At 64.4% G+C, this 14,914-nt stretch overlaps 1 protein-coding gene across 1 annotated transcript; it reads left to right on the forward strand.

The window, feature by feature from the left end:
* Nucleotides 1-11,736: 11,736 nt before the first annotated feature.
* Nucleotides 11,737-14,271, forward strand: CDKN1C (cyclin dependent kinase inhibitor 1C). Its single transcript, XM_036861980.1, has 4 exons — nucleotides 11,737-11,951; nucleotides 12,143-12,792; nucleotides 13,318-13,454; nucleotides 13,550-14,271. Exons 2-3 carry the CDS (start codon nucleotides 12,153-12,155, stop codon nucleotides 13,449-13,451), a joined length of 774 nt encoding a protein of 257 aa, XP_036717875.1. The 5' UTR covers nucleotides 11,737-11,951; nucleotides 12,143-12,152; the 3' UTR covers nucleotides 13,452-13,454; nucleotides 13,550-14,271.
* Nucleotides 14,272-14,914: the final 643 nt, after the last annotated feature.

The following is a 14,914-nucleotide window of genomic DNA, read 5'->3' on the forward strand; positions in this document are numbered from 1 at the left end:
GCGTCTTCTGCATCGAGATAGTATTTAGGGCCCTGACTCAGGACGAGATGAACCCAGGAAGGGGTTGATGCAGGTCCAGGGAACAGTGCCTGTTACTCTTACTATTCCCCGAGGGGCCCACCTCAACGTCACCTCTTCAGGGACGCCAGGGAGGTTTTGGCTGGGGCAGGACCAGGGCTGGGGGCAGGTCTCCGCCAGAGCTTACCTTCCCAGCCCAGGTGAGGCACAGTTTCAGGCCTTGGCCAGCAGGAGGGTGTCCAGACCCCACAGCAGCACCTGTGCCCCTCACAGCATCCCCAGGAGCTCAGACTCAGCTCGGTAGCTGTCCTTGAAGTCGCATCCTTACGAGGGGCACCCCAGCCCACCGCAGGCACCGGGGGCCTGGCCTCAGTTTGTGAGCACCATCTTGGAGGCAGTTGGGTTAAGGGTCTGGGAGGGCGGGTGCAAAGCCCCTCTGCAGATGCCACAGGAGGGGCTGGGCTGGCAGGTGCCGAGAAACCTTCCAGAACTGGAGTCTGTGACTAGGCTCCTGGGGTTGGAGTCTGGGCGGGGGCTTCTCGGAGGAGGGGGCAGGGGCTGGGCCTTGTGTTGGTTCCGACTCAGCCCGTGGGTGGGTTCATGGGATTGAGGCCTTCAGGACATGGCCTGGCCACATCCCCAGAGGAGGCTCTGCCAGCCAAAGGGGGCTTCTCTGCTGGCCTCTAGTGATTCAGGGACCCCTGTCCCCAGCGTCCAGGCAGAGGCAGGGCAGCAGGCTGCTCGGGGGGCAGAGGCCTGGGGTCCCACCTCTCACCCAGTAGCTCCGCCCTGCACCTGGCCCAGTGCTGGGATGCAGGGTCCCACGTGGTGAGGTGTGGGTCACTCAGTCCAGGGGCTCATGCCAGCCGATGGCCACAGCTGAGAGAGAAAGAGTCTTGGCGGGGAAGCACGGCCGAGAAGTTTGCTGGAGGTGGCCTCAGGGAGAGAGGCCTGTGGACCGGAGACCCCGGGGCCCTCAGGTGATGGCTGGGGTACACTGTGGGATGGCCGTGTCCCCTTTCTACCACGACCAGAGGAGAGGAGGACCAGGGGACCTTGCTCTTGGGACCCTCAAAGAGGTGCCAAAGGCCCCAGCTTGCCTGGGACGTGGGGCTTTCCATGTGAAAACAGGAACAGTCCTGGACAAGCCCGGCCAGCTGGCCACCCTCCCTCTCGGGTCCCTGGAGGCCAGACAGACTCACGCTGGGCCTTGACCTAGAGGAAGGAAGGAAAGACGCTGGGGTGGGGGACAGCCCGGGCAGCAGAGCAAGGGCGGGCACTGCAAGGTCACAGGCCCCATCTCCAGGGCCCTGGAGGATCACCTTACCCCAAGTTCCATACCTGGGCAGGAACTACAGCTTCAGAGGAGAGGGGTCCATCCAGGAAGGCATTGGGGGGGGGAAGTGGCAAGCAGCTGGTGGTCTGGCCTGGCTGCGGCCCGGGGGGGTGGTGGTGAGAGGGCAGAAGGGCAGCCTGGAGTCAGGAAAAGATGAGCCTTCCAACTTCACGGGAAAGCAGGGCTCAGAGACCGTAGCCGTACACCTGTTCACCAGGCTGGGAGGGCGGAAACCGAGGCAGGACACGTGGCATGGATGCGCTCCTCTCCATGTGCTCCTGGTGCCTCAGTCCCCGAAACAGGCACACGCCCGAGGGACCTCGAGGGGCCCTGCATCGCCCCGAGCACCACCTCCTCCGGTCCTGGTCCCTCATCCCCCACTAGAAGGGACCGCCCCATGTTCTGACCATCCATCCCACACACAGCGCCTTCTGGAACCTCTACCCATCGGAAACTCAGTCGAGAATCCAGGAAGAAGCAGGAAGGACTTCCAGGACCCCAGAAGAGAAGTCACAAACCCAGGCACCCCTTCTTACCCTAGAGAACCCCCCTGGCCGGCACCAGTGCCTCCCCATGCGTGGATGGCAGTTTCAGGGAGCCTGGCTATTTGGTCTCTCTTGGGAGCTGCCACGCTAACACCTCAAGAGGTGACAAGCGGCAGCTTCCCTTCTGGGCACCCTGGGACCTGGTGGGGGAGTTTCTGGGGCCCCTGCTGCCTCCCACCCCTGGGCCTCTGGTCCGACGCCCAGCTCGGGGGCGGCCAGGTCTCACACGCATTTTGCAAACCGGAGAAGTATGAGGGATAGCCACGGCCTCTCGCCCTGCCCCTTCCACTGGGACTCAGCCCTGCTGGATGGACCGGTGAACACAGACGAGGGCACAAGTCAGACACCCCTGGTCCAGGCCCTGATTTGACAGTCGAGGAGGAGGGGCTGCCCAAGGTCACGCCGCCGACAGTGACCGAGCCGGGACCAGACTGGCTCTGCAGGCAGCCCTGCTGGGCCAGCATCTCCACAGCTTACCCAGCTTTGACAAACATCTCATCCTCTCAAGCCTCAGTTTCCCCATCTGCAAAATGGGACAATGCTAATTCCTCCCTCGTAGGATACACGTGAGGATTAAATGAGGCAATCTGCACGTAAATTGCGTGGCCGGGGCAGCAGCCTGGCACAGAGAGGGTGTATTGCCAGCAACAGCAGGGTACCGACCAGGGATGCGGCTGAGCATCGGGCGTGTGTGCAGCCGGGTGAAACAGCCTGTGTCACATGAAGACAGACCCACCGGTCACTGTGATCTGTGTCCCACAGAGCCTCCTGGGTCGGGTGGTAGCACTGTCCAAGCTGCTTGTTATGTAAATACTGCTTCATCCTGTCTGACAATTTATTAGGGAACTGCACATGATTTGGGGGTACAAATGCCTTTGTTGGGGTTGGAGTCTCCCTGCCAGCCCACGGCCCTGGGCTCAGAGCAAATGTCCATCCACTTTTCATTACAAAGGCAGCTGGTGGGGTCCTCAGTGCTCGGCTGTGCCCTGCCCACCCCTCTAGGTCTGGAGGGAGAGACCGATGATGCAGAGGGTGATGCCTCTTCTCAAGAAGGGGGCCACTGTGCCAGGCACGTACGGACATGGCCTCCGAGCCTCATCAGGAGCCTTACAGATGAGAAAGCAGAGGCACAGAGAGGTTAAGCGATTTGCCCAAGGTCACACAGCCAGGAAGAAGCAGTCACTCTGCTCAACTCCAAAGCCCACAGATTTGCCCCTCGACCAGGCAGCGCCCACTACCTTGCCCCCTGCCCCATTCCTCTTGCTGTGCAAAGATGCCACCGGCAGGAATCTGGACCCACTGGCACCCTGGGGGCAGCCGTGGGCTGTGGTCATACCCTCCTGTACCCCCAGCAAGGGCCTGCTGCCTCTCACCCCCCACCTGCACTCCAGGCCATGAGGCACCTCCTGGCACCATCCTCCGAACTCCCCTCCCTCTCCTTCCTCTTATCCCCCATCCCAGGCTCCCGGAGTCCTCATACCTGGCCTCTCCCAGACTCCCAGCCCCTGGCCTGGCGCCCCGTCATTACCTGCTTCCCTGACTTCCTCGCCTCGCTCCCAACTGCTGGTCCCGGCACCTGCATCCACCACTCAACCACAGGACCCTGGACCCCCAGCTAGAACCCTCCGGGGCTCCCTGGTGCCTTCAGGATGTAGCCAGCTCCTGGGCCAGATGGATCCCCAGGCCCTGCAAACCTGCGACCCTCTCCAGCCTCCATCCAGCCCCCACCCAGCCCATTCCCTGCTCACTCTCCGGGCACCGGCTGCGATGGGCTGCGAAGGCCCTCAAGGCCTGGGCATGGCCACCTCCCTGCCTGGGACCCCCCTCCCTTCCCAGACTCCTCCTCCTCATCCCAAACCTGGGGTGGCCCCTAATGGGGGCTCCTGCTGTATCCCACTTCCCACCATCATAGCACAACTGCCCCAGTAGCTGTGGAGGTTCAGGCTTTGTGCCTGACTGTGGGCAGCTTGGAGGTGGACCCCAGGCCTTCCCTGGCGGCCCACAGGGTTCCCTTAGGGTGTGGGTTTATTTTTGGGGTGTGGACAGCTGATGGAGATTGTGGGGCACACGTGTCCCTTCAAGCCTGCTGTCTTATCTGCTGTTCCCCCAGCCAGGCACTTCTGCCCTGAGGGGCCTGTGTCTGCCCAGATGCCCGCTGGGCCTTAGCTCCCAGCCTAGAAATGGGAGTTATAGTTATTGGTTTGGTCGTTGCTGTTGTTAGGTGGGCCAGAGTCCAGTTCCCTGACCAGGCCTGAAACCCAGGCCCCCCCCAAGTGAAAGTGCCCCGTCCTAACCACTGGACCACCAGGGAATTCCCCAGTTGTGCTTCGTAAGGGAAGGTCCACATGCGGCCCCCCAGGCCCAGCAGCGGGGGCAGGCAGGGGCGGCCAGGTGCAGGCCTTGCAGAGAGATCCAGTGACCAGCGGCACTGATGGAGGAAACAAGGCAGAGGACGCTGGGGTGAGGCCTGGCCCCTCGCAGGACCTGGCAGGAAGAGGAAGAGGAGGGGCTGGGGATGAGGAGGGGCTGAAGGGCAGCCAGGGAAGGAGGGGAGGGGAGGGGAGGGAGGGGAGGGAGGGAGGGAGGGGAGAAGGGAAGGGAAGGGAAGGGGCGAAGGGGAGGGGGAAGGGAAGGAAAAGGGACGGGAAGAGGGGAGGGGGAGGGGAGGCTGAGGCCCTCACCTGGGGTCTGTAGCCTCTTTGTCTCTCCCCTCCTTGGCTCCCTGGCCCCCTGCCCACCCTGGAGACAGGAGAGGCCGCACGCTATTTACCACTAAGGTGTGAGTGACACCCCTCACCCCAAGCACCTTGGGGTGCTGCGATTTTTTTGAAACTGAGGCTTCCCCCCTCCACAGCCTTGACTGGCCACAGTGGGCAGACCTCGCCCCAATCTTAGCCTCGAGGAGACTCAGGGTCACAGAGAGTGAGGCCCTTGGCCAAGGCACCCACGGGGTGAGGAAGAGTGAGGCGGGCAGGCAGGCGGCGGTGGGGGAAGGGGGCGGCTGGAGGCTGCTCAGGGTCCGCCCTCCACTTTCCGGCCCCAGTGGGCTGGGTGGGCGGGCTGCTGCTGCTGGTGGTGGTGCCCTTTGTGGACACCAGGGGGCAGCAGGCGCCCAGTTTGGGGCCTCAAGGCTGCTGCCGGCGGGTGGGGAGGCGGCCTGGGCTGGTCTGGCCGGGGGCCCAGGGGCTGCCGCTCACATTGGGGACGGTTGTGGTCTCCCTGCCCGGGCCACTGGGGGAGGGAGGGGACAGGCACCGCTTCTGCGGAGCCCCTATTCTTTGCAGCCCTGGCTTCGCCGGGTTGTCCTGCTTTTACCTCCTGGCCTCTGTCCTGATCAGCTGCTGCTCACCTTGGAAACGCTGGGGGTGGGGGGGGGGAGGGGGGAGGGGCGGGAGGGAGTTGGGCAAACGTGGAGAGTGAGTGGACGGGGCAGCGGACAGAGTGGTGAGGGCTGTCCTCCTCACCTGACCGTGGACGGGCAGCAGGCAGGCGGCTGCTTCCTCATCCTGCCCTGACTTGCGGTGGGAGCGTGCTGGGGGTGTCCCAGTGCCTGCGAGTACTAGGTGCTCAACTAATGTCTCACATGAAGTCTCTCCGGAAGCCTAGGAAGCCCCTGCCTCTTGTTCCTCCATGGCTGCGGGGGTCCAGGTCCTGCTGTGGGAGGGGTGGGGACCATCACGTCTCCTGCCTGGCATTTCAGCTGCTCTGAACACCACGCGGAGGTGTTGGAAGCAGGGTGGGAGAGGGGGTCCCTGGTGTACCCTGTGGGTAGAAGATGCTGACTCACAGGGGACCCCACTAGCTCAAGAAGACTAGACAGGAAGTTGGGGGGGCATGGTGGGCATGAGGTCTGGGAAGGGGGGTCATGTGCTCATCCCCGATGTGCTTTCCTTGCTGTTTCCCTGGCAAAGTGAGCCTCTGGCCCAGGGGACCGTCCGGTCTGTGTCCTGCGTGGGGGGAGGAGGAGGGGGCCCTGGTGGGACTCAGAGCTGGCCACAGAGGGTGTCTGAGCCGGGCCCTGAGATCCTCCTCGGTGCCTGCACCCCGCCCCAGGTCACCTCCTCAGCCCTGGGAGGGTCTGTCTGGAGCCTCGGATGACCAGTGGTCCAGGGGCTCCTGGGACTTTGAGGACCGAAACCAGAAAAGTCCCAGTTAAGGCGGGAAGAGGGGGTCCCCCTGCTTGAGACCCCGGGGGTCGGGGGAAAGCAGCCCCGGTCTATTTTGGAGATGGGGCGGAGGAGCTCTCACGTCCAAGGCTGTTCCTGTTCCCCCGCTCCTCCCCCAGGGCTGCCCAGCCCCTCCCACCGATTCGGGGTCGGGGGGAGTGAGGACCCCGGCCCGGACCCCGAGTACAAGGCAGTCCCTGTAATCGGAGCTTTGGATTCGCGTTGTGCGGCTTGTGGACAGTCACCGGAGGGAGGCCGGCACCTGCGGAGGACGTGCCTGGCAGCCGCCCCGAGAACAGCCCGTCCTGGGGGGGCCGGGGGCGGGGCGAGCCAAGCGCGGGAACTCGGTGCGGGAGGAACATTCTCGCTGCGCGCGGGGCGCTGGGCCCCTGCCAAGGGTGCCAGGAAACCTCCCCCTGTGTGCGCGCGCGCGCGCGCGCGCGCGCGCAAGCACAGAGCTGGGCCGATCCGCCCGTCGCTGGGGGCTGGTTGGTTGATCTGTAACTCTCCATACCCCTCGGGGCCTCCAGGCCCCATCTTACGGGGGAGAAGGTGAGGCTCAGAGGGGCAGCGGCCTCCCCAGGGGGCCAGCCAGGCCGGCCCAGGGCCTTGGTGAAGTGCGCCGCTGGGTGACGTGCTTTGACTCCCCGGGCACACTGGGTGGGCCGCTGGGGCGGTGAGGGCCTTACCCTGGTGGGCGGGAGGTGGACAAGCTAAGATCTGCACGTGGGAAGGCCGACTTGGCTGAGCGGGAGCTCGGTCACCTCCCTGGTAGGATGAACCCCAGGGGTTAGCCATCCCTGGGAAGGGCCATACACCCACATGTGCCCGCCCCTGGCTCCAGGGCTTGCGGGGGTATTTGCGGGGGTGTCAGGGGAAGTTAACCTCGGGACCCTTGACTTCTTTCCTCTCCCGCTTTTGTGCCTACCGGCCCCTCATAGCAGTCAGGGGCAGGGGCTCAGGGCTGGGCCAGAGGCACAGATCAGCTGCCATTGAGCGCTGGGTGACTGCAGGCAGGTTGCTTAACCTCTCTGAGCCTCAGGCTCCTCCCTTGGCAAATGGACATCAAAACGCCTCCGTCTTCAGGTTCTTGGAATGATTAAATGAGGGAAGGAGGCCAGCCTCAGTGCAGGGCAGGCTTGAGGTAGCTAGTGTGGTCACCATTTGTCACGTCCTTCCAGACTCCTCAGACAGGGCGGTACCCTGGATAGCAATCGGAGAGCTGTGGGAAGGGCACAGACACAGACGCCCCTGCAGGGTCCCCAGAAGCACTGCTGGGGCTGGGCCCTGGCACACACACTGCCCCAGTGGGTCCCCAGGAGAAGGGAGGTTTGGGGCAGCCAGAGAGGCCGCTGGTGCCGAAGTCAGCCACCAGGGGGCAGCACGCGGCTGAGGATGGCGTTTCCCCGCCACCAGAGACCAGGTTCGGCCACTCATTCCGGCAAGCATGTTTCTCCTCCCTGGAAAAGGAGCCCACAATATCCACCGACTGTGGGCTGTTGTGAGGACTAAACGCCCCCGCCCCCACCCCGGGCCTTAACCGCTGTAAGCTGGAGCAAGTCCTTGAATCTTCCTGAACCTTCCTTTCCTCACCTAGAAAATGCCAACCGGGATATACCCGTGCCATATATGTGAGTCAGGGGAAGTAGTGTCTGTAACGGATGACTCTCACTTTTTAGTGACTGAAGATGCAATGAAAGTTTGTTTCTCACTCCCATCCTGGTCAGGTGGGTGTGCAGAAGGCACCGCGGGGCTGGTGGCTCCGCTCCACGTGGGCTTTCAGAGCTCCTGCCGCCTGCAGGCTCTGCTGTCCCCAGGGGTCCCCCCTCCCCCCCCCCCGCCCCCCGCCCCCGCCCCCGCCAGTGGGGAGGGGAGGAGGAGGACCGCTTGGTCGGTTTTGATGGGCCCCGCCTGGAAGTGGTGCAGAGCAATCCTGCTCACGGTCTGTGGCCCCCCCGGTCGCAAGGGGGTTGGGCACGTGGGCTTTCTGTGTGCTTACAGGAAAAGGCAAAGGTTTGGTGAGCTCATAGCTTTTACTCTGCTGCTCCTAGGCTGGATGAGGTGAGAGCTACAGAGATGTACCTGCAGGATGCCAGCAGGGGGCCTGGTGCTTAGGACTACCACCCCCTCCCCCTGCAAATAGGCTCCCGGTTCCTGCACATGCAGGATTTGGGGGGGGGGGGTAGGGTAGCCACGCCCCTCCCTGGTTCTGCTGTCTGCACAAACATTGTTCCTTTTAAATGCTTTTTTCCTTTGGATACATTTTAAGTTACAAAAGCAGAGCCTGGTTGTTGTACCTAGACAGACATTTGCTTGTCAGAGCCCCTTGGGGGGGAGGACTGGGCCTCTTAGTGCTGGCCTCGGCTCCCAGCCCTCCCCACTGTTTGTCCCTGGCGCAGGGAGGGACTCAGCCTACTACTGGGACCAGCAGGTTCAGTAAGCCAGTGGGTACCATCCTGGATCAAATTCAAGGTCACAGACTCAGAAGGTCACCTCCCTGCCCTAATGAGGTGACTGAGCGAGGAGGTCTCCCCATGGCCCCTGGAGAAATATAACTAGGACACCAGGCAGCTGGGGGTGGCCCTGGCAGCTGACCCAGCCTCTGTGTCTCCAAGCCTCCAGCTCTCCGTTCCCTCCCCCGTAAAACAGGTGAGGCCCAGCAAGGGATCCACGGACACCATCCCGTGCAGGGCTCGGCTGGCTGAGGGCTCCACAGCTGCCACGCTACGTGACCCAACATGTATGGGATGCCCACTGCCAGTCCCTGGAGACGGAACTCCAAGTCACATGCTGTTGGGCTTGTCACTGTGGGGGCCCTGGGACCCATCTGCCTGAACTCAGCTGGCACCCATGGAGGTGTCTGGTGTGCACCCAAGGCAGTCGGGATGGCCCTCCCAAGCCTGTCCTCGGACCAGGCCGTGCATGAGCAGGGCAGGGTCGCAGGAGGCCTGGTGCAGGGTCAGCTCCCGTAATTTATGAAGCGTGCACTAGGTCCCCTGCCCTTGGGGGGCCCAGGGCAGACAGGTGTTCATACCATGGGGCAGTCCTTGCCAGGGAGGAGAGTGCTGGCTCCCCTGGGTGTCCAGAGCAGGGCTGGGAGTGGGGTGGCTTCAGTCTTGTTGGAAGGGAGATAGCCTGGAGGCTGAGCCTGGGCTGGGGGTTGGCTCCTTCCCTGGCCTGCCCTCCCAGATGGCTGAAGCCAGGGCATCCTGACCTCTTGGGAAACCCTGGGGGCCGTGTGGTTCCATGTTTTGTGGTCACTACCCACTGTGGCCCTGTGCATATGGCCTCTGAGGAGACTGGTGTGGCCGTGGCACTAGGGTGGGGCAAGGCCCTGCCTCCTAACTCCAGGCCAGGTGATATCAGCCCCACCCAAGGGGTCCACAGGGCCAGGGGAGTCTCTGTCATCTTCTTATTTTCCCGAAGATAAAAAGTTGTACTGGACTTCCCTGGTGGCACAGTGGTTAAGAATCCGCCTGCCAGTGCAGGGGACACGGGTTCAAGCCCTAGGTCTGGGAAGATCTCACATGCCGCGGAGCAACTAAGCCTGTGCGCCACAACTACTGAGCCAGCGCTCTAGAGCCCGCGAGCCACAACTACTGAGCCTGCGTGCTACAACTACCGAAGCCCGCGCCCCTAGAGCCCGTGCTCCGCAACGAGAAGCCACCGCAACGAGAAGCCCGCGCACTGCAACGAAGAATAGCCCCCGCTCACTGCAACTAGAGAAAAGCCCACGCAGAAACGAAGACCCAACGCAGCCAAAACTACATTAATTAATTTAAAAAAATTTGTACCAACTGGACTTGTGGAAAACTTGGAATAGAATGCACAAAAAAGAGTAAAGAAATATAACACGAATCATCAACTTTGGTCCTGCTGTCAAGAGCCAAGAGTGGCAACGCGCCCTATCCCTTAGCTGGGCTGATGGCCTCTCCTGCTGGCCCTCATTCCAAACCTTGCCTCCACAAGCCTCCTCCAGGACACGTCTGCATGTTAGCAAGGAGTCCCGCCCCTGAAGGGACCTGGAACCCACCTGACCCTGCGGGGGAGGCAGGCAGGTTGGGTTGGGTCAGCCCCAGCTCACCTTTCTCACTGGGCTTGTGGGCTCACCCAGGACAGGGGCTGGGAGCTCAGGGCCCTCCTGGGCCCTCCAGCAGGTGCTTGGCCGTCCCCCTCCCCGCCTGAGCTGCTGGAGGCATTTCCTAGGCTCCCAGCCCCGGGACAGGCTGGGCCAAGGGGAAAGCAGCAGAAAGTAACGGTCTCCTGTGGCCTGGCCCAGATGGGATGGCCACTGGGGACAGCCAGGGGCCGCACCAAGGAGCGGGGAGCAGGGTCATGGGCCTTGCCTGGCAGGTCCTTCCCTTTCTGGGCTGCCTGCTTCTCTCCTTGACACTGTGGTGGGGCCCGCTGGCTCGCATGCCCTGTCATTCATTCTTAGGTGTGTACTTCCCAACCAACGTTTCCTGGGCACAAATGAGGGGGTGCTAGCCTTCCAGGATGGAGGCAGAGAGGCACAGCTCCTATAAGCAGCTGGACCAGGGCTGCCTGGGTGCCCTCGCGGCTGCTCACTGCTGCCCCTCCGCCCCCACCCCATCTGGCGGTTCCCTGTGTGACAAGGGATAAGCCTGGCCCAGAGGATCAGCGTACGCAGTCAGGGTCCCAGGCTGGGCAGGGCCAGGCCCACCCTAGTGGAGAAGCCTCCAGCGCCCTGTCCAACAGCCAGCCAGCCAACCCCCGGCCTGGCCAAGCCTGAAGTGGCTGAGCACCCACTCAGTTACGTAGCTCAGGATGTCACAGGGTGCCTAGCTCAGGATGGGCACGGCCAGTTTCCCATCCACTGGGCAGGACGGACGGCCCCAAGAGCTAGAGTCTCCAGACCCTGGCTCCAGGCGACTGTGGGCCAGCTCTCAAGGTGTCTGCCACTTCGCCCTTGGAGAAAGAGTGGAGCAGAGCCTCCCTCCCCCGGCCCCCCAGACTCCTCTCCCCGCTCGCTCGTGGGCCTTAGGTCTAGCAGGTGTGTTAGGGCTCCAGGTGCGCGGAACCCTGCCGGGGACACAAGCCTCGGGCGCAGCAGGCCGCGCGGGGGCAGCCGAAGACCCTATCTAGCTCCAGCCAGGGACGAGCTGGCCGCGGCGGGTTAAAGGCCCGTCAACTGGCGCGGGAGGCCCAAGGGCGAGCGCGGGCGGCGGGGCTGGGTGCCCCCGGGGGGGCGAGTCGGGCCAGGCCGAACGCCGGTCTTGTCGGGGGTCGTCGCCCGCCGCGCCCGGTAGGGCGCGCCGGCCGAGGTGGGGGGGGGCGCCCGCGCCACCGCCGCCGAGCAGCCCCCGCCTGCAGACAAAGGAGCCGGCGGGGGGCGGGAGCGGGGGCGGGGGCGGGGGGTGGGGGTGGGGTGGGGGGGGATGGGGCGAGGGGGCGGGGCGCCGCGGTGTCACGTTACCGCCCGCAGCGCCCTTTAACTCCGGCCCCGCCCCGCGCACCGCCCCCTCCCCCGCCGCTGCGCGCGCCCCGCGCCCCGCCAATCGGTCCTCGCGCCCCGCCCCGCCCTCGGGTAGGTGTGTGCGCAGGGCCAATGGGCGGCGGGCGGGGGCCGGACCGCCGGAGGGGCGGGGGCAGCGCGGCGCCGGCCAATCGCCGCGGTGTTGTTGAAACTGAAAATACTACATTATGCTAATAGCAGCGGGGCCAGTGCGCGGGGGGGTGGGACCCTCGCGTATAAAGGGGCGCGCGAGGACTGGGCGTTCCACAGGCCAAGTGCTCTGCGCTCGGTGGGTGCCAGCCAGGCCAGGGCCAGCCGAGCGAGCGAGGACAGGCACCCGAGGGGGCGCGGCCGCCGGCCGGACGACACAGCGAGCGAGACTCAGGAGCATTCCACGGCCCGACAGCCAGGTAGCCGCCGCGCCGCCCTCCCGCCGCGTCCCTTTGCAAACGCAGACTCCGGCGCGCGGGGTCTCACTTGCGCCCGGCCTCCGCCCTCCTTTCCTCTCTTCCTTCTCCTCCTCCTCCTCCTCTCCTCTCCTCTCCTCTCCCGCCGCCCGGCCCGCGCAGCCCCCGGAAAAGTCCGATGCGTATCTCCGCAGCGCGTCGGCAATGGAGCGCCTGGTCGCCCGCCGCACCTTTCCCCTGTTCGCGCGCACCAGCGCTTGCCGCAGCCTCTTCGGGCCAGTGGACCACGAGGAGCTCAGCCGCGAGCTGCAGATGCGCCTGGCCGAGCTGAGCGCCGAGGACCAGCGTCGCTGGGACTACAACTTCCAGCAGGACGTGCCACTGCGGGGCCCCGGGCGCCTGCAGTGGACCGAGGTGGACAGCGACTCCGTGCCCGCCTTCTACCGCGAGACGGTGCAGGTGGGGCGCTGTCGCCTGCTCCTGGCGCCTCGTCCCCGCCCGGACGGCGCGGGCGATAGCCCGCCCTCCGGGCCGCCGGCCGATGAGTCCCTCGACGGCCTCGGGGAGGCGCCGGCGTCGCCGTCCAGCGGCCCGTCCGTAGCGCCTGCCCCGGCCCCGGCCCCGGCGCCGCAGGAGAGCTCTGAGCCGGAGGCGGTCTCGCCGCCGCGCAGCCAGGAGCCCCTGGCCGAGCCGCCGCACTCAGGGATTTCGGGGCGCCCCGCGCCGGGCACTGCCGCCACTGCCACCAACACCAACGCCGCCGCCGCCACTGCCGCCGCCGCTGCCACCACTGCCGCCGCCGGAGGCGCCGCGATCAAGAAGCTGTCCGGGCCTCTCATCTCCGGTGAGTCCCGCGCGGCCCCGCCCCGGCCCGGCCCGGCCCTGCTTTGTCCGGCCGGCCGGGCTCCCAGGCCCTCGGGGGCCTCTCTTGGTCCCCGCCTCCTCCGTGGCGTTAAAGGGCCCGCAGCGCGCGGGGCGAGGCAGCGCCCGCACCCCGTCCCCGCCCTGTTGTTGTGCTCCGGAGAGGTTCGCGCGAGAGGGTTGGGAGGGCTCGCTTTGGCCCCCTCCGAGCGCGATCCTCGCCCGGGCCACTGGAGACCCTCCTCGGGCGCGGCCGGGCGCGGCGATCGCGGCGCGGAGGGGGTTAAGCGCGGCGGTAGCCCCGGGGGGCTTGGCCGCGGGACAAGGGGAAATGCTTACACAGCACATTGCGCGGCGACGTAAACAAAGCTGACCCGCCGCGGACCTCGGCGCGGGCGGGGACGGCGCCCCCCCACCGGCCGGCCAGCCGCCCGCGCCCCCTCCCGGCACCCTCTTGGGCTCCCCGGCCGGCCCCGCCCTGACCGGCCGCGCGCGCTGTCGCCCGCAGATTTCTTCGCCAAGCGCAAGAGACCCGCGCCCGAAGCCAAGGCGTCGAACGAGGTTCCCGCGGGATGCGCCGCGCCCGGCGCCGCTCCAGCCGTCGGCTCGGCTGAGCAAACCCCGCGCAAGCGGCTGCGATGAGAGGTGAGCGCGGCAGACGGGGTGGGCGGGGAGGGGCGCCCCGCGGGGTGCCGGCGGCCACTCTGTCGCCGCTCGCTCACCGCACCTCTCTCCCGCAGCCTCGCGCCCAACGAGCCCCGAGGGAGCCCGCTGGGCAGCGGACAGGAGAGGAGCGCTGGGCCTCGGCTGGGACCGTCCATGTAGCAGCAACCGGCGGCAGCTGCCACGGAGCAGCGTTCGGTTTTGTGTTTAAAGTTTGAAAACTGTGCAATGTATTAATAACGTCTTTTATATCTAAATGTATTCTGCACGAGGAGTACACTGGTCCCAAGGTGTAAAGCTTTAAGAGTCATTTATATAAAATGTTTAATCTCTGCTGAAACTCAGTGCAAAAAAATGAAAAAAGAAAAAAAAAAGGAAAAAAGGAAAAAAACATGTATATTTGTACAAAAAGTTTTTAAAGTTATACTAACTTATATTTTCTATTTATGTCGAGGCGTGGGCCGCTCTGCCACGCGCTAGCTCGGTTATTGGTTATGCCAAAGGCACCTCACTCGCATCTGGTTATCGACAAATGTAAATTTATTTTTTATAGCGGACTCTGGGGGGAGGGGGTCGCTCACAAGCTGTAGCTGCCGTACAAGCCCATCTAGCTTGCAGTCTCTTCGCGCTTTCGCTGTCTCTTTTTACTATTATGATTATTTTAAACTTGAAGACAAATCTGTTAAAAGAAAAAAAAAAAAGAAAAAAAAAAAAAAAGGTTCCTGAGCCGTCTGCACCACTGCCCCGGCTCCTCGTCCGCCGGGTTCTAAATAAAGAGGCCGAATAATGCTGCAACTCAGCTCCGTGTGTGCTTGTACTGCCTCCAGCTTTCCCCTCTGGCACCCCCAAAAGTTAGGGAGTTAGAACCCAGGGGGCAGCCCTAAAGGGAGGGGGGAGGGGGGCTTTCTCCTGGCAGGGCTGGCCCACGCCCACCTGCTCCAGGGCCCTAATTTAGGGATGAGCGGCCCCGCCCTCGCTCTGCATTTATCTCATCCACGCATACACACACACACACACACACACACACACACACACACGTGTGCAGGGCTGTATGCGGAGACCAAGGCTCACTGTTTCCCCGGCTCCAAGGAGACCACCCACACCCCAGCTGCCCTGGGCCGAGCCCCAATGGGACTCAGGTGGGCACCTGCGGGGACTGGGCCGGTCGCAGGCCCGGAGAGGGCGAACCTGAGCCTGAAATTCTTCAGGCCCCGCCCAAGGTGGACCCCAACGGCTCCAAAGTCCTCCGCTTCGTGGGCCCCGGTGTCCCCCAGGGTGGGGTTGCAGGACCCCAGATGTGTTCTGGCCTCTTCTCGCCCACGGTGGGGGAGGGGCAGCCTGCAGGCCTGCGGGGAAGAAAGGGGAGGGGGAGGCCAAGAGGAAGGGCCCAGGGGCAGGTGGGGGTGGGGAGGGATGAGATGCGCCGCCGCTTCGGTGGAAAA

Source organism: Balaenoptera musculus, chromosome 8 (genome assembly GCF_009873245.2).
Source record: "Balaenoptera musculus isolate JJ_BM4_2016_0621 chromosome 8, mBalMus1.pri.v3, whole genome shotgun sequence".
In the NCBI taxonomy this organism is placed as follows: domain Eukaryota; kingdom Metazoa; phylum Chordata; class Mammalia; order Artiodactyla; family Balaenopteridae; genus Balaenoptera; species Balaenoptera musculus.